This window comes from Pelodiscus sinensis, unplaced genomic scaffold (genome assembly GCF_049634645.1).
Source record: "Pelodiscus sinensis isolate JC-2024 unplaced genomic scaffold, ASM4963464v1 ctg102, whole genome shotgun sequence".
NCBI lineage: Eukaryota > Metazoa > Chordata > Testudines > Trionychidae > Pelodiscus > Pelodiscus sinensis.
The window spans coordinates 358,026-382,413 of record NW_027466045.1 but is presented as its reverse complement, the minus strand read 5'-3'; the positions used below and the strand labels follow the sequence as shown (position 1 = coordinate 382,413).

The 24,388-nt window shown below is 71.5% G+C and overlaps 2 protein-coding genes across 4 annotated transcripts; one reads left to right on the top strand and one right to left on the bottom strand.

Annotated features, from left to right (window-relative positions):
- Positions 1-8: 8 nt before the first annotated feature.
- Positions 9-24,230, top strand: SYN1 (synapsin I). 2 transcript variants are annotated; one of them, XM_075918581.1, is made up of 13 exons: positions 9-1,066; positions 7,279-7,336; positions 7,485-7,576; positions 7,858-8,014; positions 8,229-8,318; positions 17,969-18,031; positions 18,486-18,628; positions 19,997-20,071; positions 20,361-20,463; positions 20,576-20,716; positions 21,966-22,029; positions 22,885-23,440; positions 23,953-24,230. In XM_075918581.1, exons 1-13 carry the CDS (start codon positions 723-725, stop codon positions 24,080-24,082), a joined length of 2,016 nt encoding a protein of 671 aa, XP_075774696.1. In that variant the 5' UTR covers positions 9-722; the 3' UTR covers positions 24,083-24,230. The 2 variants fall into 2 exon arrangements, with proteins under 2 accessions (XP_075774696.1, XP_075774697.1); XM_075918582.1 differs by having other exon boundaries at positions 23,991-24,146.
- On the bottom strand, positions 8,833-20,059 carry TIMP1 (TIMP metallopeptidase inhibitor 1). 2 transcript variants are annotated; one of them, XM_075918583.1, is made up of 6 exons: positions 20,003-20,059; positions 12,306-12,453; positions 11,296-11,393; positions 10,681-10,798; positions 9,568-9,689; positions 8,833-9,328 (listed from the first exon to the last, which is right to left on the bottom strand). In XM_075918583.1, exons 1-6 carry the CDS (start codon positions 20,042-20,044, stop codon positions 9,098-9,100), a joined length of 759 nt encoding a protein of 252 aa, XP_075774698.1. In that variant the 5' UTR covers positions 20,045-20,059; the 3' UTR covers positions 8,833-9,097. The 2 variants fall into 2 exon arrangements, with proteins under 2 accessions (XP_075774698.1, XP_075774699.1); XM_075918584.1 differs by lacking the exon at positions 20,003-20,059 and adding an exon at positions 13,005-13,160.
- Positions 24,231-24,388: the final 158 nt, after the last annotated feature.

The window sequence follows — 24,388 nt, the reverse complement described above, 5'->3', positions numbered from 1 at the left end:
AATTCCCGGAGACGTGTGGGGAGGTGTCCGGGTATCTGGGCTGGTCCAGCTGCTGCTGCGCTCATATGACTCCGGGACTCGGGAGCCGCCGGGTCTGCCTCAGAGAGCCCGAGGTGCGGGCCCCATAGATCCCCTATAGGGAGCCAGGCAGCCCCTAGAGAAGGGTGCTGGCTGGGGGAGCCAGACACCCCCAATAGCCCCCTCCCTTATAGACCCCCTTCCCCATAGAACCCCCTCCTTCCCCTATAGGGACCCAGGCCCTATAGCCCCCTCCCTCCCCTATAGGCACCCCTTCACCTCCAGAGAGCCCCATACACACCCTTCCTCTACAGACCCCCGTTCCTCTGTAGACATCCCTTCTATAGACACCCCTTTCCCCAGGGAGAGCCCCCCAAACACCCCTGCCCGAGAGCAAGAGACCCTACAGAAGGCCCCTATAGAGTAAATTCTCCCGTCCGGAAAGACCTTCACCCACAGAAGAGGCTCCTCCTAAGAGATGTCCCTGTAGACAGCTGGCGCCTATAGAAAAGGCTCCTCATAGAGAAAGTGAGCGAATGCCCTTCAGGACAGCCCTTCCCCTATAGCAACAGCCCATAGGGGAGCCCCAGTCTGGAGAGCGCGCAGACCCCTTCCCTACTGGCAGAGCCCTCGCTTGCCCTGGAGGGAGCCCGCCCCGGCCCTATAGGACTGCTATAGGCACAGCCCCCTGCAGCGGCCCCAGGATGAATTACCTGCGGCGACGCCTCTCGGACAGTAACTTCATGGCCAACCTTCCCAACGGCTACATGACGGATCTGCAGCGGCCTCAGCCCCCGCCACCGCCCCCCGGCGCCCCCTCGCCGGCCCCCTCCCCGGGCAGCGTCTCCCCGGCCGAGCGCCCCGCGGCTGCCCCCAGCCCCGGGGCCGGCAGCGGGGGCGGCGGGTTCTTCTCGTCCCTCTCCAACGCCGTGAAGCAGACGACGGCGGCTGCCGCGGCCACCTTCAGCGAGCAGGTGGTGGGCAGTGGCGCGGGGGGCGCCGGGCGCAGCCGGACACTCCTGGTCATCGATGAGCCAGGCACCGACTGGTGAGCAGCTGGGGAAGGGCTGGGGGCAAACAGCTGTCCATCCCTGTGTCCACCTGCCTGTCCAGCCAGCCATCCGTCCATCCATCCATCCATCCGGCCAGCCATCAGTTCACCCATCCCCGTGTCCGCCTGCCTGTCCAGCCAGCCAGCAGTTCATCCGTCCACGCGTCCGGCCATCCAGCCATCCATCCGGCCAGCCATCCATCCATCCGGCCAGCCATCCATCAGTTCATCCATCCATCCATCCATCTGGCCATCCATCCATCCATCCGGCCAGCCATCAGTTCATCCGTCCACACGTCCGGCCATCCATCCATCCACGCGTCCAGCCATCAGGCCATCAGTTCATCCGTCCACGCATCCGGCCATCTGTCCATCCATCCACCGGTCTGTTTATCCAGCCACCTGTCCATCCATTGGTCCATCCAGCCAACCATCTCTCCATCCTTTTAGCCAACTGCCCATCCATCCATCCATCCATCCATCCATCCATCCATCTGTCCACCTCGCCTGTCTGTCTGTCCATCTGTCCCATACCTTTCCCCCTCCTGTCCCCTCAGCCCATCCCCCAACCAGCAGCAGTCCCTCCATGTTCCTGTCCATCCGTCTGTCTATCCCCTTCCCCCAGCCTGCATCCTTCTGCTCAGCCCTGGCTACCGGCACCCCAAATCTCCCGGTGACCATCCCTCTGCTTAGTCACTGCTGCCAACGCCGCAGGCACCCCCTCCCCCATAACTTCTCTCCTGCCCCATTGCCCCAAACCTCCCCTCCCCCGCTGCCCCATTCCCCCATCTCTCCCCCTCCCCCGCTGCCTCTTCCCCCTGTCCTTCCCCTCCCCCACTGCCCCATTGCCCTGTCCCTCCCCCTCCCTGCTGCCCCATACATCTATGCCCACTTCTCAGTGAGTTTGGGGAGGTTTGGGGGGCAGGGATATTGGGGGTGAGGCTGTGTCTGGGGGTGACCACCCAAGGGTGGCTCCCCCTGGCCTGTTGGGAAGTGGGGAGGGACGGGGGGGGGGTCATGGGATGTGCCCACCCTAACTGGCCTTCGGGGCTGGGCCGGAAGGAATTAAAGCAGGGTAACCTGCCCAGCCAGGGACCTCTGGTGCAGGGAGGGGCACTGACCCCAGTTGCTCCCCCCCTTCAGTAGGCAGGGGCTGGGGGTCAGGACTCCTGGGTCCCCTTCCCGGCTCTGCAAGGGCACTTGGGTCTAGTGGTTGTGTGTGGCGGGGGTAGGGCACCTGGGTTCTCTCCTGGGCCCAGGGAGGAGAGTGGGGGCTAGTGGTCAGAGCAGGGGGGCTGGGGGCCAGGGCGCCTGGGTTCTCTCCTGGGCCCAGGGAGGGGAGAGGGGGCTAGTGGTCAGAGCAGAGGGCTGGGGGTCAGGGCACCTGGGTTTTCTCCTGGGCCCAGGGAGGGGAGAGGGGGCTAGTGGTCAGAGCAGGGGGCTGGGGGCCAGGGCGCCTGGGTTCTCTCCTGGGCCCAGGGAGGGGAGAGGGGGCTAGTGGTCAGAGCAGGGGGGCTGGGAGCCAGGGCGCCTGGGTTCTCTCCTGGGCCCAGGGAGGGGAGAGGGGGCTAGTGGTCAGAGCAGGGGGCAGGGGGCCAGGGCGCCTGGGTTCTCTCCTGGGCCCAGGGAGGGGAGAGGGGGCTAGTGGTCAGAGCAGAGGGCTGGGGGTCAGGGCGCCTGGGTTCTCTCCTGGGCCCAGGGAGGGGAGTGGGGGCTAGTGGTCAGAGCAGGGGGGCTGGGGGCCAGGGCGCCTGGGTTCTCTCCTGGGCCCAGGGAGGGGAGAGGGGGCTAGTGGTCAGAGCAGGGGGCTGGGGGCCAGGGCGCCTGGGTTCTCTCCTTGGCCCAGGGAGGGGAGAGGGGGCTAGTGGTCAGAGCAGAGGGCTGGGGGTCAGGGCGCCTGGGTTTTCTCCTGGGCCCAGGGAGGGGAGAGGGGGCTAGTGGTCAGAGCAAGGGGCTGGGGGCCAGGGCGCCTGGGTTCTCTCCTGGGCCCAGGGAGGGGAGAGGGGGCTAGTGGTCAGAGCAGGGGGGCTGGGAGCCAGGGCGCCTGGGTTCTCTCCTGGGCCCAGGGAGGGGAGAGGGGGCTAGTGGTCAGAGCAGGGGGCAGGGGGCCAGGGCGCCTGGGTTCTCTCCTGGGCCCAGGGAGGGGAGAGGGGGCTAGTGGTCAGAGCAGAGGGCTGGGGGTCAGGGCGCCTGGGTTCTCTCCTGGGCCCAGGGAGGGGAGAGGGGGCTAGTGGTCAGAGCAGAGGGCTGGGGGTCAGGGCGCCTGGGTTCTCTCCTGGGCCCAGGGAGGGGAGTGGGGGCTAGTGGTCAGAGCAGGGGGGCTGGGGGCCAGGGCGCCTGGGTTCTCTCCTGGGCCCAGGGAGGGGAGAGGGGGCTAGTGGTCAGAGCAGAGGGCTGGGGGTCAGGGCGCCTGGGTTCTCTCCTGGGCCCAGGGAGGGGAGTGGGGGCTAGTGGTCAGAGCAGGGGGGCTGGGGGCCAGGGCGCCTGGGTTCTCTCCTGGGCCCAGGGAGGGGAGAGGGGGCTAGTGGTCAGAGCAGGGGGCTGGGGGCCAGGGCGCCTGGGTTCTCTCCTGGGCCCAGGGAGGGGAGTGGGGGCTAGTGGTCAGAGCAGGGGGCTGGGGGCCAGGGCGCCTGGGTTCTCTCCTGGGCCCAGGGAGGGGAGTGGGGGCTAGTGGTCAGAGCAGGGGGCTGGGGGCCAGGGCGCCTGGGTTCTCTCCTGGGCCCAGGGAGGGGAGTGGGGGCTAGTGGTCAGAGCAGGGGGCTGGGGGCCAGGGCGCCTGGGTTCTCGGGGCTCTGTGTTGTGCGGCTCGTGGCGCTGGGCCCGGCTCTGCCGTGAGCCAAGTGGCTGGTGCTGACTCAGGGCCGAGCTGAAATGGAGACACTGGCACTGAGCGCTCAGCTTTTCTGTCTCTAACTACAGGGAATTCCCCCCCCTTCCTGCCGCCCACACCACTCCCTTTGGACGCTGCACCCCCCCCACTAGGGGAGCAGGGTGGGGGATGGGAAGGGGGCACTGGGCTGTGGGGAGCAGGGTGGGGGCTGGGCAGAGGGCGCTGGGCTGTGGGGAGCAGCGTGGGGGCTGGGCAGGGGGCGCCGGGCTGTGGGGAGCAGGGTGGGGGCTGGGCAGGGTGCCCTGGGCTGTGGGGAGCAGCGTGGGGGCTGTTCAGGGGGCGCTGGGCTGTGGGGAGCAGCGTGGGGGCTGTTCAGGGGGCGCTGGGCTTTGGGGAGCAGCGTGGGGGCTGGGAAGGGGGCCCTGGGCTGTGGGGAGCAGCGTGGGGGCTGGGCAGGGGGCGCTGGGCTGTGGGGAGCAGCGTGGGGGCTGTTCAGGGGGCGCTGGGCTGTGGGGAGCAGGGTGGGGGCTGGGCAGGGGTGCCGGGCTGTGGGGAGCAGCGTGGGGGCTGTTCAGGGGGCGCTGGGCTGTGGGGAGCAGGGTGGGGGCTGGGCAGGGGGCCCTGGGCTGTGGGGAGCAGCGTGGGGGCTGGGCAGGGGGTGCCGGGCTGTGGGGAGCAGGGTGGGGGCTGTTCAGGGGGCCCTGGGCTGTGGGGAGCAGGGTGGGGGCTGTTCAGGGGGTGCTGGGCTGTGGGGAGCAGCGTGGGGGCTGGGCAGGGGGCTCTGGGCTGTGGGGAGCAGGGTGGGGGCTGTTCAGGGGGTGCTGGGCTGTGGGGAGCAGCGTGGGGGCTGGGCAGGGGGCGCTGGGCTGTGGGGAGCAGCGTGGGGGCTGGGCAGGGGGCCCTGGGCTGTGGGGAGCAGCGTGGGGGCTGGGCAGGGGGCCCTGGGCTGTGGGAGCAGGGTGGGGGCTGGGAAGGGGGTGCCGGGCTGTGGGGAGCAGGGTGGGGGCTGTTCAGGGGGCGCTGGGCTGTGGGGAGCAGGGTGGGGGCTGGGCAGGGGGCCCTGGGCTGTGGGGAGCAGCGTGGGGGCTGGGAAGGGGGTGCCGGGCTGTGGGGAGCAGCGTGGGGGCTGGGCAGGGGGCCCTGGGCTGTGGGGAGCAGGGTGGGGGCTGGGCAGGGGGCGCCGGGCTGTGGGGAGCAGCGTGGGGGCTGGGCAGGGGGCCCTGGGCTGTGGGGAGCAGCGCGGGGGCTGGGCAGGGGGCGCTGGGCTGTGGGGAGCAGGGTGGGGGCTGGGCAGGGGGCTCTGGGCTGTGGGGAGCAGGGTGGGGGCTGTTCAGGGGGCGCTGTGCTGTGGGGAGCAGCGTGGGGGCTGGGCAGGGGGCCCTGGGCTGTGGGGAGCAGGGTGGGGGCTGGGCAGGGGGCCCTGGGCTGTGGGGAGCAGGGTGGGGGCTGGGCAGGGGGCTCTGGGCTGTGGGGAGCAGCGTGGGGGCTGGGCAGGGGGCGCTGGGCTGTGGGGAGCAGGGTGGGGGCTGTTCAGGGGGCGCTGGGCTGTGGGGAGCAGCGTGGGGGCTGGGCAGGGGGCGCCGGGCTGTGGGGAGCAGGGTGGGGGCTGGGCAGGGGGCGCCGGGCTGTGGGGAGCAGGGTGAGGGCTGGGCAGGGGGCCCTGGGCTGTGGGGAGCAGGGTGGGGGCTGTTCAGGGGCGCTGGGCTGTGGGGAGCAGGGTGGGGGCTGGGCAGGGGGCGCCGGGCTGTGGGGAGCAGCGTGGGGGCTGTTCAGGGGCGCTGGGCTGTGGGGAGCAGGGTGGGGGCTGGGCAGGGGGCGCCGGGCTGTGGGGAGCAGGGTGGGGGCTGGGCAGGGGGCCCTGGGCTGTGGGGAGCAGGGTGGGGGCTGGGCAGGGGGCCCTGGGCTGTGGGGAGCAGCGTGGGGGCTGGGCAGGGGGTGCCGGGCTGTGGGGAGCAGCGTGGGGGCTGGGCAGGGGTGCCGGGCTGTGGGGAGCAGCGTGGGGGCTGGGCAGGGGGCGCTGGGCTGTGGGGAGCAGGGTGGGGGCTGGGCAGCGGGCCCTGGGCTGTGGGGAGCAGCGTGGGGGCTGGGAAGGGGGCCCTGGGCTGTGGGGAGCAGCGTGGGGGCTATTCAGGGGGCGCTGGGCTGTGGGGAGCAGGGTGGGGGCTGTTCAGGGGGCGCTGGGCTGTGGGGAGCAGCGTGGGGGCTGGGAAGGGGGTGCTGGGCTGTGGGGAGCAGGGTGGGGGCTGTTCAGGGGGCGCTGGGCTGTGGGGAGCAGGGTGGGGGCTGCTCAGGGGGCGCTGGGCTGTGGGGAGCAGCGTGGGGGCTGGGAAGGGGGTGCTGGGCTGTGGGGAGCAGGGTGGGGGCTGTTCAGGGGCGCTGGGCTGTGGGGAGCAGGGTGGGGGCTGCTCAGGGGGCGCTGGGCTGTGGGGAGCAGGGTGGGGGCTGTTCAGGGGGCGCTGGGCTGTGGGGAGCAGGGTGGGGGCTGCTCAGGGGGCGCTGGGCTGTGGGGAGCAGCGTGGGGGCTGGGCAGGGGGCACTGGGCTGTGGGGAGCAGGGTGGGGGCTGGGCAGGGGGCGCGGGGCTGCTCAGGGGGCGCTGGGCTGTGGGGAGCAGGGTGGGGGCTGGGCAGGGGGCGCCGGGCTGTGGGGAGCAGGATGGGGGCTGGGCAGGGGGTGCTGTGCTGTGGGGAGCAGCGTGGGGGCTGTTCAGGGGGTGCTGTGCTGTGGGGAGCAGCGTGGGGGCTGGGCAGGGGGCGCCGGGCTGTGGGGAGCAGGGTGGGGGCTGGGCAGGGGGCGCCGGGCTGTGGGGAGCAGGGTGGGGGCTGGGCAGGGGGTGCCGGGCTGTGGGGAGCAGGGTGAGGGCTGGGCAGGGCGTGCTGGGCTGTGGGGAGCAGGGTGGGGGCTGGGCAGGGGGCACTGGGCTGTGGGGAGCAGGGTGGGGGCTGGGCAGGGGGCGCGGGGCTGCTCAGGGGGCGCTGGGCTGTGGGGAGCAGCGTGGGGGCTGGGCAGGGGGCCCTGGGCTGGGATTCAGAGGGGGACACGCTGCGGCAGGGGACGGGTCTGCTCTGTGGGTCCCGTCTCTTCATCAGGCCCGGACCCCCAGGCCAGGCGCAACACCCCAGCTCTGGCACTGCTCCTTGGAGCCCCCCGGCTCTGCCCCAGGCCTGCGGGGGCCATGGGTCAGTGTCAGGTCCCCCAGTGCCTCGTCTAGGTTTCCAGCACTCAGGGGACCCCCAGGGCAAGAGGGGGCTGGCCAGGCCCCCCAAATCGGCCGCCACGTGTCTCCTGCTCTTAGGCTGCTCCCCTGACACTGGTGTGGGGAAACTGAGGCACGGGCAGGCCTGCTAACACCCACCGCACCCCCCATCTCTCTCTTCCAGGGCTAAATTATTCAAGGGCAAGAAGATTCATGGTGACGTTGAGGTGCGGGTAGAACAGGTGGGTCTGGGCCTCATGGGATTGGGGGGGCATTTTGGGGGGCCAGGGGGCTGGTGTGGGGCAGTGCTGGGGGGAGTCAGTGAGGTGTCGGGGGAGAAGGGGGGGCTCCATCACTTCCATGGGGTGACTCCTGTCCCGTCCCCCGCAGGCCGAGTTCTCGGAGCTGAACATGGTGGCCCAGGCCAACGGGGCCTTCTCGGTGGATTTGGAGGTGCTGCGGAATGGGGTCAAGATGGTGAGGTAAGGGGGCAGGCCGGGGCAGCAGGAAATGGGGGCTGGCCAGCCTGGAGCCACGGGGTGTGCCCTGGCCAAGCAGGGAGGGGGATGGCTGGGGGCCCCCCAGATCCTTTGCCCTGCGTTCCCCCAGCTAGTCCGGTGCATGGGAGTGGGGGGATGTTTCCAGGGGGAATGGAGGGGGCAGGGCTCTTCCCTGGGGGGCAAGAGGGTGGGGGGGTGAGTGGGGTGCAGGTGGCCCTGTGGGGGGGCCAGGCCTTGTGTCTAACCCCTGCCCCACTCCCCAGGACGGTGCACCCCGACTTCGTGCTGGTGCGGCAGCACGCCAACAGCACGGCTCCGGGGGGGGACCACCGGGGGCTGGTGATCGGGCTGCAGTACGCCGGCGTGCCGAGCCTCAACTCCCTGCACTCCATCTACAACTTCTGCGACAAGCCCTGGGTGGTGAGCGCCCGCGGGGGGTGAGGGGGGGGCGGTGGGTAGCTGTGGGGTAATCAGGGGACAAGGGGGGTCAGCAGGCAGCTGTGGGGAATGGGGGAGCCAGTGGGTTGCAATGGGGGGGGCTGTGGGGCTGATGTGGGGCAGGGAGGCTGGAATGAAGCTGGGAGGTGGGGGGCAGGGTTCTGCGCCCCCTCACATGTTCCCCCCCCACCCCCAGTTTGCGCAGCTGGTGCGGCTGCGCCGGAAGTTGGGCGCAGAGGAATTCCCGCTCATCGAACAAACCTTCTACCCCAACCACCGGGAGATGGTGAGTGGGGTGCTGGGCTCCGCATGGGGGGCTGGGGGGGTGCAGGGGGCTGACTGGCAGGGCTTGGGCAGAGCTGGGGGGGAGGGGTTGGGCATAGGGCAGGTGCCCAGGGCTCAGGAGTCCCCCCCCTCCAAGGCTGCTCTGGGCCATGGGGCCATGACCCCTTACTTGCAAGGGGGAGTCCACTGGCTGCAGTCTGGGGGCAACCAAGGGGGGAAAAGATGAGGCTGGGTCTGGCCTGGCCCCCCCCGGGCTCCCTGAGCCCCACGGCTTATGGGGCATGTAATGTGAGCGCTCAGGATTGGGGGCGATGGGACCGCCAGGGATCGGGGTGCAGGTGGGTGGCTGGGGACCAGGGCATAGGGCGGTGCCTGGGGTCCCCAGATGTGCCAGGAGAAGCTGTGGTAGATCTCAATGCAAGGGGCTGGTATGTCTGCGCCCCTCCCCCCCCAGCCCTGGCCCCCCCGCTTCCCAGCCCCTGCCCCCCCCCATCAGACAATGGTGCAAATCTGCGTCTCAGGAATTTTCTGTATTTAAGAATCAAACTCAGCAAAACAACACAAGTCAGAGCCCTCAAAGATTGGGGAGAGTCGGGGGGAGGGGTGACCCCCCCTTTTGCCTCCCCTTTCCAGTACGTCGCTCTCGGGGAAGGCCTCCCCACTCCTGTCTCGGAGGGGCTCACACCCCCCATTCCGGGGGGAGGTCGGCGCCTAGCAGCTCAGGCTGGGGGTCGGGAGCGCTTGGGGGGTCACAGTCCGGGGGTCCGGCGTGTTGGGGGGTCACTGCGCCCGGCTCCGGGCCACCTTGAGCAGCGACTCGGCCTGGCTGCCCTTGAGGGTCTCCCAGGTGCAGAAGGGGTCGGCGCTGGGGGGCGCCCCCTGGCTGGGGCGAGGCAGACAGGCCAGGCGCTTGGCCTGGGGCCCCTGCCAGCTCCGGTCCAGCAGTCCGTCGGTCCAGAGGCACTGGGCATCGCCCGACACCGCACAGGGCAGGGAGTTACAGGGCACCACCTGGGCAGAGAGCTGGGTTAGAGGCGGCCACGCCCACCCACAGGCTCCACCCACCCCATCAGGCCCCGCCCCCGAATGCCCCCTCCCTTCGCCCCAGCCCACCGCATTGGGAATCAGGGGCGGGGCTGGAGGGAGCCACGCCCACCCCTCGTAGATCCCGCCCTCAGAGACTCCGCCTCCCAAGTCCCCAAATCTGCCCCCCTCCCCTCATCTCCCTGCTCCCACACCCCAGGACTCACTTCGCAGGCGCAGCCCCCCGCGTAGGCCTGGCTGATCCCGCGGCGCTGGCTGGGGGAGACGCGGGCCCAAGGGCGCACGAAGGAGCAGGTGGAGATCATCAGGCGCTGGTCCTGCCACTTGGCTGGGGGGAAAGACAGAGGGAGGGGCTGGTACAGCGGTCCATAGTGACCTCCAGCCCCCCAAAGCCCCATAGCAACCCCCAGTGCCCCCCAAAGCCCCATAGCAACCCCCAGTGCCCCCCAAAACCCCATAGCCCCCCAAAGCCCCATAGCAACCCCCAGTGCCCCCCAAAGCCCCAGTGTCCCCCAAAGCCCCATAGCAACCCCCGGTGCCCCCCAAAGCCCCATAGCCCCCCAAAGCCCCATAGCAACCCCCCCAGCCTCCCAAAGTGACTGCTAGGTCCCCAAAGCCCCATAATGACCCCCAACCCTCCAAAGCGACCCCCCAGACCCCCAAAACCCCATAGCCTCCCCAAAGCCCCATAGTGACCCCCAGCCCCCCATAGTGATCCCCCAGCTTCCCAATATCCCACGGTCTCCCAAAGCCCCATAGCAATTCCCAGCCCCCAAATACCCATAGCCCCCAGCCCCCCAAAACCCCATAATGACCCCACAGCACCATAGTGACCCTCCAGCCCCTCAAATCTCCATAGCCCCTAGCCCCCCTAAACTCCATAGTGGCCCCCAGTGCCCCCAAACCCCCTTAGTGACCCCCAGCACCATATAGCAACTTCCAGCCCTCCCAAGGCCCCATAGTGACCCCCAGCGCCCCGAATCCCCATAGCAACTCCCAGTGTCCCCAAAGCCCCATAGCGACCCCCAGCCCTCCAAAGCCACATAGTAACCCCCAGCACCCCATAGCGACCCCGTGTCCCCAAACCTCATAGCAACCTCCAGCCCCCCCAAAGCGACCCCGAGTACCAAATAGCAACCCCCAGTGTCCCCAAAGCCCCATAATGACCCCCAGCCCTCCCAAGGCCCCATAGTGACTGCAGGCCCCTCAGTGCCCTCTAGGCCCCATAGACTAGCAGAGGGGGACTGAAACTTGGTGGCCTGGGGGTCGAGGAGCCTGGGGGTATTGGGGTATCCAGGCCGGGGCTGGCGATGCCTTACCCATGATGAGGTACTCCTCCTCCTTCAGGGGGGCCAGGTGCAGGTATCCACAGACGCTCTCCAGGGCCGGGGTGTACAGGAACCGCACGTCCCCCACGGACTGAACTCCCTTGTAGGTCTGTGGGGGGACATGTGTCAGAGCAGCAGGGGGTGCCGGAGGGGTGGGGGCTGGCATGGGGGAGCGCCTGCCTACCCCAGCCTGGCCTGGCCCAGCAGGGGGCGCCATGGGGTGGGGGCTGGCTGTGTGTGTGGGGGGAGCTCCTGCCTGGCCCAGCAGGGGGTGCCGGGGGGGGCTGGCTGGGGGGGCCTGGCCTGGCCCAGCAGGGGGCGCCGGAGGGGGGGGGTAGAGGCTGGCTGTGTGTGTGTGGGGTGGAGCTCCTGCCTACCCCAGCCTGGCCTGGCCCAGCAGGGGGCGCTGTGGGGAGCAGGGAAGGGAGCTGGCTGGCTGGGGGGAGCGCCTGCCTATCTCAGCCGGAGCAGCAGGGGGCGCTGTGGGGCTGAGGCAGGTGGGTTACAGGGGGAGCGCCTAGCTGCTCCACCCCAGGCTCTCCCAGCAGAGGGCGCCATGGGGTGCGGAGGGGGGATCTCTGGGGGTGGAGAGGTGGGGGCACCTACCTTGGAGGGTTTGATCTCGTAGCGGACCCACGGCACCGACGTCTCGCTGCTGCCGTTGTGGCTCTGCGGCGTGGCCCTCACGAACCGGGCCCGAACCACTGCACGGCACAGAGAAGGGGGTCAGGACACCCCCAGTCTCCCAACCCACAGGATCGAGACCCACCAGATTCTGGCCTGCCACTGGCTGCGGCGTGGGGGGCCCCCTCCTGGACTCTTGGGGTCTCTGCCTTGGAGGGTGGAGGATCCTCACCCCCAGAATTACCTCTAGGCCTTTCCAGCCACAGGGGCGCAGGGCGGGGGGAGCGCGCCCTGCTTGGCCCGGGGCCCCACTGCGGGTGGGGCTTCCAGCTCTGGGGGAGGAACAAGAGTGTCTGGCAGATGTTTGGGGAGCTACAAAAATTTTAAGGAGGGGAAACTGTACTGGGGGAGGGGCATTTGGGGATCGGGGGCGACTCACCTACGTCGGCCTGGCAGAACGCCGTCTGGGGGTGCTGGGGGGCAGGGTGGGGGGCTCGGAGGGGGCGGGGGCGACTCACCCACGTCGGCCTGGCAGAACGCCGTCTGGGGGTGCTGGGGGGCAGGGTGGGGGGCTCGGAGGGGGCGGGGGCGACTCACCTACGTCGGCCTGGCAGAACGCCGTCTGGGGGTGCTGGGGGGCAGAGTGGGGGGCTCAGAGGGGGCGGGGGCGACTCACCTACGTCGGCCGGGCAGAACGCCGTCTGGGGGTGCTGGGGGGCAGGCTGGGGGGCTCGGAGGGGGCAGTGGCGACTCACCTACGTCGGCCTGGCAGAACGCCGTCTGGGGGTGCTGGGGGGCAGGGTGGGGGGCTCAGAGGGGGCGGGGGCGACTCACCTACGTCGGCCTGGCAGAACGCCGTCTGGGGGTGCTGGGGGGCAGGCTGGGGGGCTCGGAGGGGGCGGGGGCGACTCACCTACGTCGGCCTGGCAGAACGCCGTCTGGGGGTGCTGGGGGGCAGGGTGGGGGGCTCGGAGGGGGCGGGGGCGACTCACCCACGTCGGCCTGGCAGAACGCCGTCTGGGGGTGCTCGGGGGCGCAGCTGCAGGCGGCCGTGGGGTCCGCCAGCGCCAGGACGAGGATGGCGCCGGCCAGCAGCCGGTTGGAGGCCACAGGGCTCATGGTGCGGCTGGATGGAGCAATCTGGGGGGAGATGGGGCTGGTTAGACCCAGGAGAGATGGAGACCCCCCCCCATCACCCAGCCGGGCCCCTCCCAGCGGGGGGCTCCCCTACTGCACCCCGGCCCCTGCCAGCAGATTCCGCTTTGGCCCAGCCTGGGCCTCCAGACGGGGCGGGGGGGGGGGAAGTGAGGGGCACCGGCAGGGCTGCGGGTTTCTCTGTCAGAAGTTAGAAATGGGGGGGGGGGGGGAACCAGCAGTAAGTCCGGGCCGGGCGGGATACCCCGGGGGGGGAGGGCCGGAGGGGTGTAGCCCAGGGCCATGGCGGGTGGGGTGTCCCGGGGGGGGAGGGCCTGGGGGGGTGTAGCCCAGGGCCGGGGCGGGCGGGGTACCCCGGTGGGGGGCTAACAGAGGGCAGGGAAGGCTGAGGGGTGCCCCGGAGTTCCGGGGGGTACCACGGGGGTAGCGGAGGGCGGGGGAGGGGGCGGGCGGCCCATCCCGGGGGTACCGGAGAGCGGGGGAGGGGGCGGGCGGCCCATCCCGGGGGTAGCGGAGGGCGGGGGCCCCGCTCCTACCTGGGCCGTGGGACAGGCTGGCTGGGGGTGTCGGGTCGGCGCTGCCTGGCTGAGCCCGCGGGCTGCGCTATATAACCCCGCGGCCCGCCGCCCCCCCTTTCCTGCCGCCGCGCGGGGCGGGGGGAGGGTGATGTCAGGGGGGAGTGTCTCTGACGTCCCTGGCTCAGTGCGGGGCAGGGAGGGGGGCAGGGCCTCAGCTCCCCCCCAGGACACCCCATGGGGGGCTGTGATGAGTCAGCATCCGCGGCGGGTTCTCGGTAGCGGGGGGCGGCAGGGTGGGAATCTGGGGGGCGAGCAAGAACCGGGCTGCAGGGGAAGGGGCCAGAGCTGCAGGGGCCGCCCGGCGGTTTGGGGGGCAGACAGGGGGCGCTGGGCTGTACGGGGTGGGCAGTGGGCTTGGGGGATCAGACAGGGGCCAGCAGGGGGCGCAGTGCCGGGGGAGGGGGGGTCAGACAGGGGCCAGCAGGGGGCGCAGTGCCGGGGGAGGGGGGTCAGACAGGGGCCAGCAGGGGGCGCAGTGCCGGGGGGGAGGAGGTCAGACAGGGGCCAGCAGGGGGCGCAGTACTGCGGGGGGGGGATCAGACAGGGCCCAGCAGGGGGCGCAGTGCCGGGGGGGGCAGACAGGGCCCAGCAGGGGGCGCAGTGTTGGGGGGGGGTGTCAGACAGGGGCCAGCAGGGGGCGCAGTACCGCGGGAGTGGGGATCAGACAGGGCCCAGCAGGGGGCGCAGTGCCGCGGGGGGGGGCAGACAGGGCCCAGCAGGGGCGCAGTGCCGGGGTGGGGGGGGCAGACAGGGCCCAGCAGGGGGCGCAGTGTTGGGGGGGTGTCAGACAGGGGCCAGCAGGGGGCGCAGTGCCGGGGGAGGGGGGTCAGACAGGGGCCAGCAGGGGGCGCAGTGCCGGGGGGGAGGAGGTCAGACAGGGGCCAGCAGGGGGCGCAGTACTGCGGGGGGGGGGGGATCAGACAGGGCCCAGCAGGGGGCGCAGTGCCGGGGGGGGGGGGCAGACAGGGCCCAGCAGGGGGCGCAGTGTTGGGGGGGGTGTCAGACAGGGGCCAGCAGGGGGCGCAGTACCGCGGGAGTGGGGATCAGACAGGGCCCAGCAGGGGGCGCAGTGCCGCGGGGGGGGGCAGACAGGGCCCAGCAGGGGGCGCAGTGTTGGGGGGGTGTCAGACAGGGGCCAGCAGGGGGCGCAGTGCCGGGGGGGGGGCAGACAGGGCCCAGCAGGGGACGCAGTGTTGGGGGGGGTGTCAGACAGGGTCCAGCAGGGGGCGCAGTGTTGGGGGGGTGTCAGACAGGGGCCAGCAGGGGGCGCAGTGCGGGCAGGGGCCAGCAGGGGGCGCAGTGCGGGGGGGGGGGAGGAGGAGGTCAGACGGGGCCCAGCAGGGGGCGCAGTGCCGCAGGAGGGGGGGGCAGGTCAGACGGGGCCCAGCAGGGGCACGGTGCCACGGGGTGGGGGGTCAGACAGGGCTCAGCAGGGGGCGGGTTACCGGGGGAGTCAGATAGGGCCCAGCAGGGGGTGCAGTGCTGGGGGGGTGTCAGACAGGGCCCAGCAGGGGGCGCAGTGCCGGGGGAGTCAGACAGGGGCCAGCAGGGGTTCACGGTGCCACGGGGTGGAGGGTCAGACAGGACCCAGCAGGGGGCGGGGTACCGGGGGAGTCAGATAGGGCCCAGCAGGGGGCGCGGTGCTGGGGGGGTGTCAGACAGGGGCCAGCAGGGGCACGGTGCCACAGGGTGGGGGGATCAGACAGGGCCAGCAGGGGGCGGGGTGCCGGGGGAGTCAGACAGGGGCCAGCAGGGGGCACGTGCCACGGGGTGGGGGGTCAGACAGGGGCCAGCAGGGGGCACGGTGCCACGGGGTGGGGGGTCAGACAGGGCTCAGCAGGGGACGGGGTGCTGGGGGGGTCAGACACGGGCCAGCAGGGGTCCCGGTTCCACAGGGGTGTTCAGCCCCCCCATAGGGTAACGTGCTGGGCCCCGCTGCCCTCTCCCTGCCCCCGGTGCTTAGCTCACTGCTCGTGCTAGCTGCGTCAGTGGGGCTGCGCTGTGGGGCGGGGCTGCGTAGCCAAGGGGTGATTCACCCTGGGGACTCAGTGACCTTCCCCCACCACAGGGAGCTCAGAGTGGGGGCTGAGAGGCCGCATTCCTGGGTTCTGTCCCCGGCTTGGGGGGTCTAGTGGTCAGAGCAAGGGGGCCTGGGCGTGGGGCAGGAGCTGTGTGGACGTCAGGGGCTGGTTGTGCGTTGTGCTCCAGGGGCTCAGGCTGGGAGATTCCAGGACAGGATAAGCGGAAGTCAGGGGCCTGACTAGGTGAAAACTGGGGACAGGGCATATGTGGGGCTGGGGGGGGCTGGCTGGAGGGGAAGTTGAGGGTAGGGTGCATGGGGGATCAGGTGCAGGCTGGGGGGATCAGGGAAGGCAGGGGCTGTATAGGGTTTGGGGCCAGGCTGCGGTGTCGGGGGGTTGTATAGGACTTCGGGGCAGGCGGGGTGCCATGCTGGGGTGTCGGGGGGCTGTACAGGGTCTGGGGACAGGTGGGTGCCATGCTGGGTTGTTGGGGGTCTGTATGGGGCTCGGGGGCAGGCAGGGTGCGGTGCTGGGTTGTCAGGGGGCTGTATGGGGTTGGGCAGGCGGGTGCCATGCTGGGGTGTCGGGGGGCTGTAGAGGGTTTGGGGGCAGGCAGGGTGCGGTGCTGGGGTGTCGGGAGGCTGTATGAGGTTTGGGGGCAGGCTGGGAGGCTGGGGAAGACTGGGTTGTTGGGGGGGCTATATACGGTTTGGGGCAGGCTAGGGGGATGCAGAAGGCTGGGGTGTTGGGGGGGCTGTATAGAGTCTGGGGACAGGCAGGTGCCATGCTGGGGTGTCAGGGGACTGTATGGGATTTGGGGGCAGGTGGGGTGTGGTGCTGGGGTGTCGGGAGGCTGTATGGGGTTTGGGGGCAGGCTGGGAGGCTGAGGGAAGGCTGGGTTGTTGGGGGGCTGTTTGGGGTTGGGGCAGACAGGGTGCGGTGCTGGGGTGTCGGGAGGCTGTATGGGGTTTGGGGGCAGGCTGGGAGGCTGAGGGAAGGCTGGGTTGCTGGGAGGCTGTTTGGGGTTTGGGGGCAGGTGAGGTGCCCTGCTGGGGCATCGGGGGCTGCAAGGGCTTGGGGGCAGCTGGGGTACCGTGCTGGGGTGTAGGGGGGCCGTATGGGTTCAGGGGCAGGCGGGGGGGATCGGGAAGGGCTGTGTGGGGCGGAGAAAGGCACGTGTGGGTCACATTTCCAGAGAAAGTCTGGGTTTCCCAACACCACTGGCAGGAAGTGAGACAGGCGTGTCGGGGCGGGGTGACTCATCCCTGCACTTGGGGAAGTGGGGCCAGTCCCCCCCTCCCCCCCCCAGGATTCCCTCCCAGCTGGCTCCTTTCACAACCGGCCTCACTCACACATCCATCAGCGCCAGGACGGGGGCAAAGCCAGGCCATGGGTCCAGACCGCCCCCCCCCCCCCCCCCCCGGCTTTGGGACTGAACTGAGCAGGCTCACTCAGCCCGGGGCCTGGGGAGGGTCAGAGCCTCAGCTGGGACCCCGCCATGTCCCAGTCTGGCAGGAGCAGTCTCCATCCCAGCTCGTCGGCGCTGGGTCCTTCTAGTTGTGGGGCAGCCTCCTGGCACTGCCCCGGGCCCCCGCCTCTTCCTACTGTGCCCAAGCACTCACTGCAGGAGGCTCCGTCCATGGGGACGCAATCCATCCCACCGCTGCCACCAGCCTCACCGAGGGGCGGGGAGCCACCGGGCCCTGCGCCAAACCAGGGAGACACATACCCAGCAACTTCCCCCTGTATCAAGCTTCCGGGCCAAAAGGGGTCACCTGGCCATGCCCCCATGCCAGGCTCAGGTCACGATAGGGCCTGGGTCACTGGGTTTGTGCTGAGCCGGGGCAACCTCCTCTCAGTGAGTCACACCTAAAATGCCCCTCCCCAGCCGGGCGCCGGTGCAGTGCCCAGGGAAACTGAGGCGTGCATACGCACATGCAGAAGCCGCGAGAAATCACATGCAACACAACCCGCAAACAGCGAACGCAACCCCTCACAAGCTGTTCCCAGCTGCCCCCACCCCAGAGGCGGTCGCACTTCCGCGCAGGGCGAGCCGTTCCCACACGGCGGGATACGCCGCGGTTCCCAGCCGCTCTGCCCCACAGCCGGCTGCATCTCCGCGCCAGGCGAGCCGTCCACCCATGACGTTATCCGCAGCTCTTCCCAGCGGCCCCACCCCAGAGGTGGCTGCACTCAGAAGCGGGAAGAGAACTGGCTCCAGCGCCGACGCATCTCCTGATGCTATTTCCTTTCATAAACATTTACCGAAGTCCGTGAGAAATTTTTTCTGTCTCTTGACCCCTGGCGGCTCCGGCCCCGTGATGTCTGAGTAGGATGCCAGCTAAAGGCAACTCGTCTCTCTGGTCGTGGAGTGGGGCCCACGGCAGAGAGGCGGCCGGGAGCCAGCACGCCTGGGTTTGCGCTGGGGAGTGGAGCCTAGTGGTTAGTGCTATGGTGGGGGAGAGGCTGGGAGGCATCCCAGCTGAGAGGGGTCGCCAGGGCACGGCAGGACTGGAGCAGAGGTACGGCCGGCCTGCTGACACGGGCGTGGGGGGCGGGGTTTACCTGGGGGGGTCTTACCTGGGGGGGGCTCGGGGACGGGCTGTGTCTGGCTCGGGGGTGGGTGGGGGATTTACATTTATATCCCATCATTCCCGGAAGGAGTGGGTGGTGCCAGGCCACGGCAGACGGGCAGGGAGCCAGGCTGGAATCAGAAACAGACACCCTGGCCTGAGGGCAGCCGAAACCACAGCTGGCTGGCCGGCCTCACACAGAGGTCTGGGGGCAGGGAGGGTGCCTGGCCGAGTTGGGGGGCAGGGGTAGGATGGCACCGGGCTGTGGGTCAGGAGCGAGGGGCATCACCAGTCCCCCATCTCCCCGACTGTCTCTTTCTCCCTGCAGCTGACCTCCCCCAAGTACCCGGTGGTGGTGAAGATGGGCCACGCCCACTCGGGAATGGGCAAGGTAACAGCCCCGCCCACTCTGCCTTCTCCTCCCTGTGCTCCGCCCACTTGCAGGACCCCTAAGCCCACCCCTGCACTGGCCCGCTGAATGACTAGGGGGAGGAGGAGATCGGAGCAGGAGGGACCGTGGGAAACACTGAATGGTCCAGGGAAGGGAAGAGGAGGAGGGTCCCCATCTCTTCCCATTGGTCAGTCTGAGCTGCCAAAACAGGAAGTCCTTCCCAGGAGGGGCGGGGTTTGTTTTCTAAGTATGTGGCCTGCTGGCAAAGGAGGAAGTCCCTCCCCTTTGAAGCAAAACAGGAAGCTCTTCCTCTGGGTGGGGGAGAGATTTTTGGGGTGTGTGTGATGCTTTTTGAGGGCTGAGCTGAATCGCAGCCCCCTACGCTGGGCTGGACCCATGGGGTGAGATGCCAGCCTCAGCATGCCTGGGTCTGACCCTGCCCGTCCTGCCCCAGGTGAAGGTGGGGAACCAGTACGACTTCCAGGACATCGCCAGCGTGGTGGCGCTGACCCGGACGTACGCCACGGCCGAGCCCTTCATCGACGCCAAGTACGACCTGCGCGTCCAGAAAATCGGCACCAACTACAAGGCTTACATGTGAGTGCGCGCCCCCGCCCCACGGCGCCCAGGCCTGCCCCACGGCGCCAGGCCCCGCTCTGTCGCCTGGGGATAGAGCTCCTGCCGAGCCCCTGCCCCACGGCGCCCAGGCCTGCCCCACGGCGCCGGGCCCCTCTCTGTCGCCTGGGGATAGAGCTCCTGCCGAGCCCCTGCCCCACGGCGCCCAGGCCTGCCCCACGGCGCCAGGCCCCGCTCTGTCGCCTGGGGATAGAGCTCCTGCCGGGCCCCCGCCCCACGGCGCCCAGGCCTGCCCCACGGTGACGGGCCCCACTCTGTCGCCTGGGGATAGAGCTCCTGCCGAGCCCCCGCCCCACGGCGCCCAGGCCTGCCCCACGGTGCTGGGCCCCTCTCTGTCGCCTGGGGATAGAGCTCCTGCCCAGCCCCCCGCCCCACGGCGCCCAGGCCTGCCCCACGGCGCCAGGCCCCGCTCTGTCGCCTGGGGATAGAGCTCCTGCCGGGCCCCCGCCCCACGGCGCCCAGGCCTGCCCCATGGCGCCTGGCCCCGCTCTGTCGCCTGGGGATAGAGCTCCTGCCAAGCCCCCTGCCCCACGGCGCCCAGGCCTGCCCCACGGCGCCAGGCCCCTCTCTGTCGCCTGGGGATAGAGCTCCTGCCGAGCCCCCTGCCCCACGGCGCCCAGGCCTGCCCCATGGCGCCTGGCCCCACTCTGTCGCCTGGGGATAGAGCTCCTGCCAAGCCCCCTGCCCCACGGCGCCCAGGCCTGCCCCACGGCGCCAGGCCCCTCTCTGTCGCCTGGGGATAGAGCTCCTGCCGAGCCCCCTGCCCCACGGCGCCCAGGCCTGCCCCACGGTGCCGGGCCCCACTCTGTCGCCTGGGGATACAGCTCCTGCCGAGCCCCCTGCCCCACGGCGCCCCAAGCCTGCCCCATGGCGCCTGGCCCCACTCCGCTGCCGGCCCTGACTGCCTGTTCTGCCCCACAGCTCCCCCCCCCACACACCTGGCCCTGACTGCCTCTGGGGAGAATACCCCTGCCCAGCCCCCAGCCCTGAGTGCCTGGGGATAGAGCTCCCCCCAACCCCCCGCGCCCCGCTGATCCCCCCAAGGCCCCCCCGCGCCCCGCCGATCCCCCCAAACCCCCCCGCGCCCCACCGATCCCCCCAAGGCCCCCCCGCGCCCCGCCGATCCCCCCAAGGCCCCCCCGCGCCCCGCCGATCCCCCCAAACCCCCCCGCGCCCCGCCGATCCCCCCAAGGCCCCCCCGCGCCCCGCCGATCCCCCCAAACCCCCCCGCGCCCCGCCGATCCCCCCAAGGCCCCCCCGCGCCCCGCTCTGATGGCCTTGGAGAGCCCCCCCCCACACCAGCCCCCCTAACACCCCATCTCGGCCTAGGAGGACCTCGGTGTCGGGGAACTGGAAAACCAACACGGGCTCGGCCATGCTGGAGCAGATCGCGGTGTCCGACAGGTGAGGGGTGCTGACCCCCGGGGCGGGGCTAGAGGGGGCGGGGCCAGAGCTTCCTGGGGCGGGGCTAGAGGTAGCTGGCGGGGGCGGGGCAGGGCTGGGGGCGGGGCTAGGTAAAGGTAGAGATGGGGAGGGGTCTGGTTGATTCCGTGGGGGTCCCACGAGGAGAGCCGGGGGGGCGGGGTTGGGGGGGGCAGGAGGGGACAGTGGCTCTGTGAGGAGGGGGGGCGGGACTAGGGGTCATGGGGGGTTCCCAGAGTTTGGGGGGGTCTCTCACCCCCTGCCCCCCCAGGTACCGGCTGTGGGTCGACACCTGCTCGGAGATTTTCGGGGGGCTGGATATCTGCGCCGTGGAGGCCCTGCACGGCAAGGACGGGCACGACCACATCATCGAGGTGGGCGCCGGGGGGCTGGGCCGGGAGGGGCCCCCGGACGCCTGGGTCCCCGCCGAGCCCCGGGTGCCTGGGCGCCTCCCCCCCCGCCGCTAATGCCCCGGTCCCCCCCCAGGTCGTCGGCTCCTCCATGCCCCTCATTGGGGACCAGCAAGACGAGGACAAGCAGCTGATCGTGGAGTTGGTTCTGGGGCGCATGGCGCAGGTCCTGCCCCGAACCCCCACCCCCTCCCCGGTGCGGGGGGCCCCGGCCCAGGTACGCCCCGAACCCCCACCCCCTCCCCCGTGCGGGGGGCCCCGGCCCAGGTACGCCCCGAACCCCCACCCCCTCCCCGGTGCGGGGGGCCCCGGCCCAGGTACGCCCCGAACCCCCACCCCCTCCCCCGTGCGGGGGGCCCCGGCCCAGGTACGCCCCGAACCCCCACCCCCTCCCCGGTGCGGGGGGCCCCGGCCCAGGTACGCCCCGAACCCCCACCCCCTCCCCGGTGCGGGGGGCCCCGGCCCAGGTACGCCCCGAACCCCCACCCCCTCCCCCGTGCGGGGGGCCCCGGCCCAGGTACGCCCCGAACCCCCACCCCCTCCCCCGTGCGGGGGGCCCCGGCCCAGGTACGCCCCGAACCCCCACCCCCTCCCCGGTGCGGGGGGCCCCGGCCCAGGTACGCCCCGAACCCCCACCCCCTCCCCGGTGCGGGGGGCCCCGGCCCAGGTACGCCCCGAACCCCCACCCCCTCCCCCGTGCGGGGGGCCCCGGCCCAGGTACGCCCCGAACCCCCACCCCCTCCCCCGTGCGGGGGGCCCCGGCCCAGGTACGCCCCGAACCCCCACCCCCTCCCCGGTGCGGGGGGCCCCGGCCCAGGTACGCCCCGAACCCCCACCCCCTCCCCCGTGCGGGGGGCCCCGGCCCAGGTACGCCCCGAACCCCCACCCCCTCCCCGGTGCGGGGGGCCCCGGCCCGGGTACGCCCCGAACCCCCACCCCCTCCCCCGTGCGGGGGGCCCCGGCCCGGGTACGCCCCGAACCCCCACCCCCTCCCCGGTGCGGGGGGCCCCGGCCCAGGTACGCCCCGAACCTCCTGTGCACCCGGCCCAGGTACGCCCCGAACCCCCACCCCCTCCCCGGTGCGGGGGGCCCTGGCCCGGGTACGCCCCGAACCCCCACCCCCTCCCCAGTGCGGGGGGCCCTGGCCCAGGTACGCCCCGAACCCCCACCCCCTCCCCGGTGAGGGGGACCCCCGGCCCAGGTACGCCCCGAACCCCCACCCCCTCCCCGGTGCGGGGGGCCCCGGCCCAGGTACGCCCTGCCCCGAACTCCTACCCCCTCCCTAGTGTGGGAGCCCCAGCCCCAGAAGCGCCCTGCCCTGACCCCGCCCCCCTACCCAGACAGCCAAGGGAAACTGAGGCACTGGCTGGATTCCTACGAAGCCTTACAAAGATTCCGTCCTGGGCAGTTCCCCTGTCGCCGCCTCCCTGCATCACCCCCCAGCTGACACCCCTTTTCTCTTACAGGCACAGGGCACCCCGGCTGGGCAGAGACAAGGACCCACGGCGCAGCAACGGCCCCCTCCGCAGGGTGGGTCGCAAACAGCGGCCCCTGACCCCGCCCGCCCCCCACAGCACGGCGCCCCCCCACTGACCCTCCCGCTCCTCACAGCACCCTCCAACGAGCCCCCTGCCCCCCCATAGCACGGCGCCCCCCCACTGACCCTCCCGCTCCTCACAGCACCCTCCAACGAGCCCCCTGCCCCCCCATAGCACGGCGCCCCCCACTGACCCTCCCGCTCCTCACAGCACCCCCCAACGAGCCCCCTGCCCCCCACAGCACGGCGCCCCCCACTGACCCTCCCGCTCCTCACAGCACCCTCCAACGAGCCCCCTGCCCCCCCATAGCACGGCGCCCCCCACTGACCCTCCCGCTCCTCACAGCACCCTCCAACGAGCCCCCTGCCCCCCACAGCACGGCGCCCCCCCCACTGACCCTCCTGCTCCTCACAGCACCCCCCAACAAGCCCCCTGCCCCCCACAGCACGGTGCCCCCCATTGACCCTCCTGCTCCTCACAGCACCCCCCAACAAGCCCCCTGCCCCCCACAGCACGGCGCCCCCCCATTAACCCTCCTGCTCCTCACAGCACCCCCCAACAAGCCCCATGCCCCCCACAGCACGGCGCCCCCCCACTGACCCTGCCACTCCTCACAGCACCCTCCAACGAGCCCCCTGCCCCCCACAGCACGGCGCCCCCCATTGACCCTCCTGCTCCTCACACACCCCCCAACAAGCCCCCTGCCCCCCACAGCACGGCACCCCCCACTGACCCTCCTGCTCCTCACAGCACCCCCCAACGAGCCCCCTACCCCCCACAGCACGGTGCACCCCAATAAGCCCCCAGAGCACGGCCCCCCCACTAATTGTCTCTCTCTTTCTTTCAGGGGGACCACAGCCACCGGCCCAGCGCCCCCCAGCTCAGCAGCGCCCCCCGCCCCAGGGGCAGCAGCTCTCGGGCCTGGCCCCCCAGCCGGGTGGCCCCCTGCCTCAGCAGCGCCTGCCCAGCCCCACCGCCCCCCAGCAGCGCCCCATGGGCCCGCCCCAGCAGCGCCAGCCGGGCCCTGGCCTCCCACAAGGCCCCCGAGCCCCACAGCCTGGCGGGGGGCCAACGCCTGCCCCCCAGCCCCAGCGGGGGCCCAGCCCTGGAGCAGGGAGCCAGTCCCCCCAGCTGCAGGCGAAGTCCGGGGGGACTCCCCCCCAGCCTCAGCAGCCCCCCCAGCAGCGCCCCCCAGGGGCCCAGCAGCGAGCACAGCCTCGGCAGAGCAGCCAGGGGGCACCCCCCAGCCAGCGGGGGGCCCCCCAGCCTCGCCCAGCACCCCCCACCACCCAGCAGCCACGGCCCAGCGCCCAGGGGGGCAGCCGCCCCCCCACCGCACACGGGAAACCCCAAGTGGCTCAGAAGCCCAGCCCGGAGCTGCCGGTGCCCCAGCCCCAGATGAAGTAAGGCCCCCCCATGCCCCCCCCCGTACCTGGCCCCAGGGCGCCTGGGTTCCCTCTTGGCTCTGGAAGGGGAGTGGGGGCTAGTGGGTAGAGCAGAGGGAGCTGACAGCCTGGACTCCTGGGTTCTCTCCAGGCTCTGGGACAGGAGGGGGGGCTAGTGGTTAGAGCGGGGGGAGCCGCTGGCACCCTAGACTGCTGGGTTCTCTCCCCGCTCTGGGAGGGCAGTGAGGTGGAGTGGTTAGAATGGGAGGCAGTGGGGGGGAGTGGTTAGAATGGGGAGGCCTGGGGGGGAGTGGTTAGATTGGAGGGGCCTGGAGGGCAGTGGTTAGATTGGGGGGTTCTGGGGGGGACCAGTGGGGGGGCTAAAGGCAGGGGTGTCTCCATTCTCCTGCTGCTCGTCTCCCTCTGTCCTGGGGGCCCCCAGTCACCCCCCTGCTGCGGCGCCAGGCCTGGATTAATCGTGTCTTTCTCTCCCCCCCTCCTCTCCCCCCACTGCCCGCCCCCCCCCCCAGCAAATCCCAGTCGCTGACCAGCTCCTTCCCCCTTGCAGAGCCGGCGCGGGGCAGCGCTAGCCCGGAGGAGGCGCGGGCCGAGTCCGTCCGCTCGCTGCGCCAGAGCTTCGCCAGCCTCTTCGCCGAGTGACCGGCCCCCCCGGGCCCCCGCGCTTCGCCAGCCTCTTCGCCGAGTGACCGGCCCCCCGCTGCCCCGGGGCCCCCCAGAGCCTCCCCGCTGCCCCGGGCCCCCCCAACTCCCCCAGGTCTCCTCAGAGCCCCCCCTGCTGCCCCGGGTCTCCCCAACTCCCCCAGGTCCCCTCAGAGCCTCCCCGCTGCCCCGGGCCCCCCCAACTCCCCCAGGTCTCCTCAGAGCCCCCCCCTGCTGCCCCGGGTCTCCCCAACTCCCCCACGTCTCCTCAGAGCCCCCCCTGCTGCCCCGGGTCTCCCCAACTCC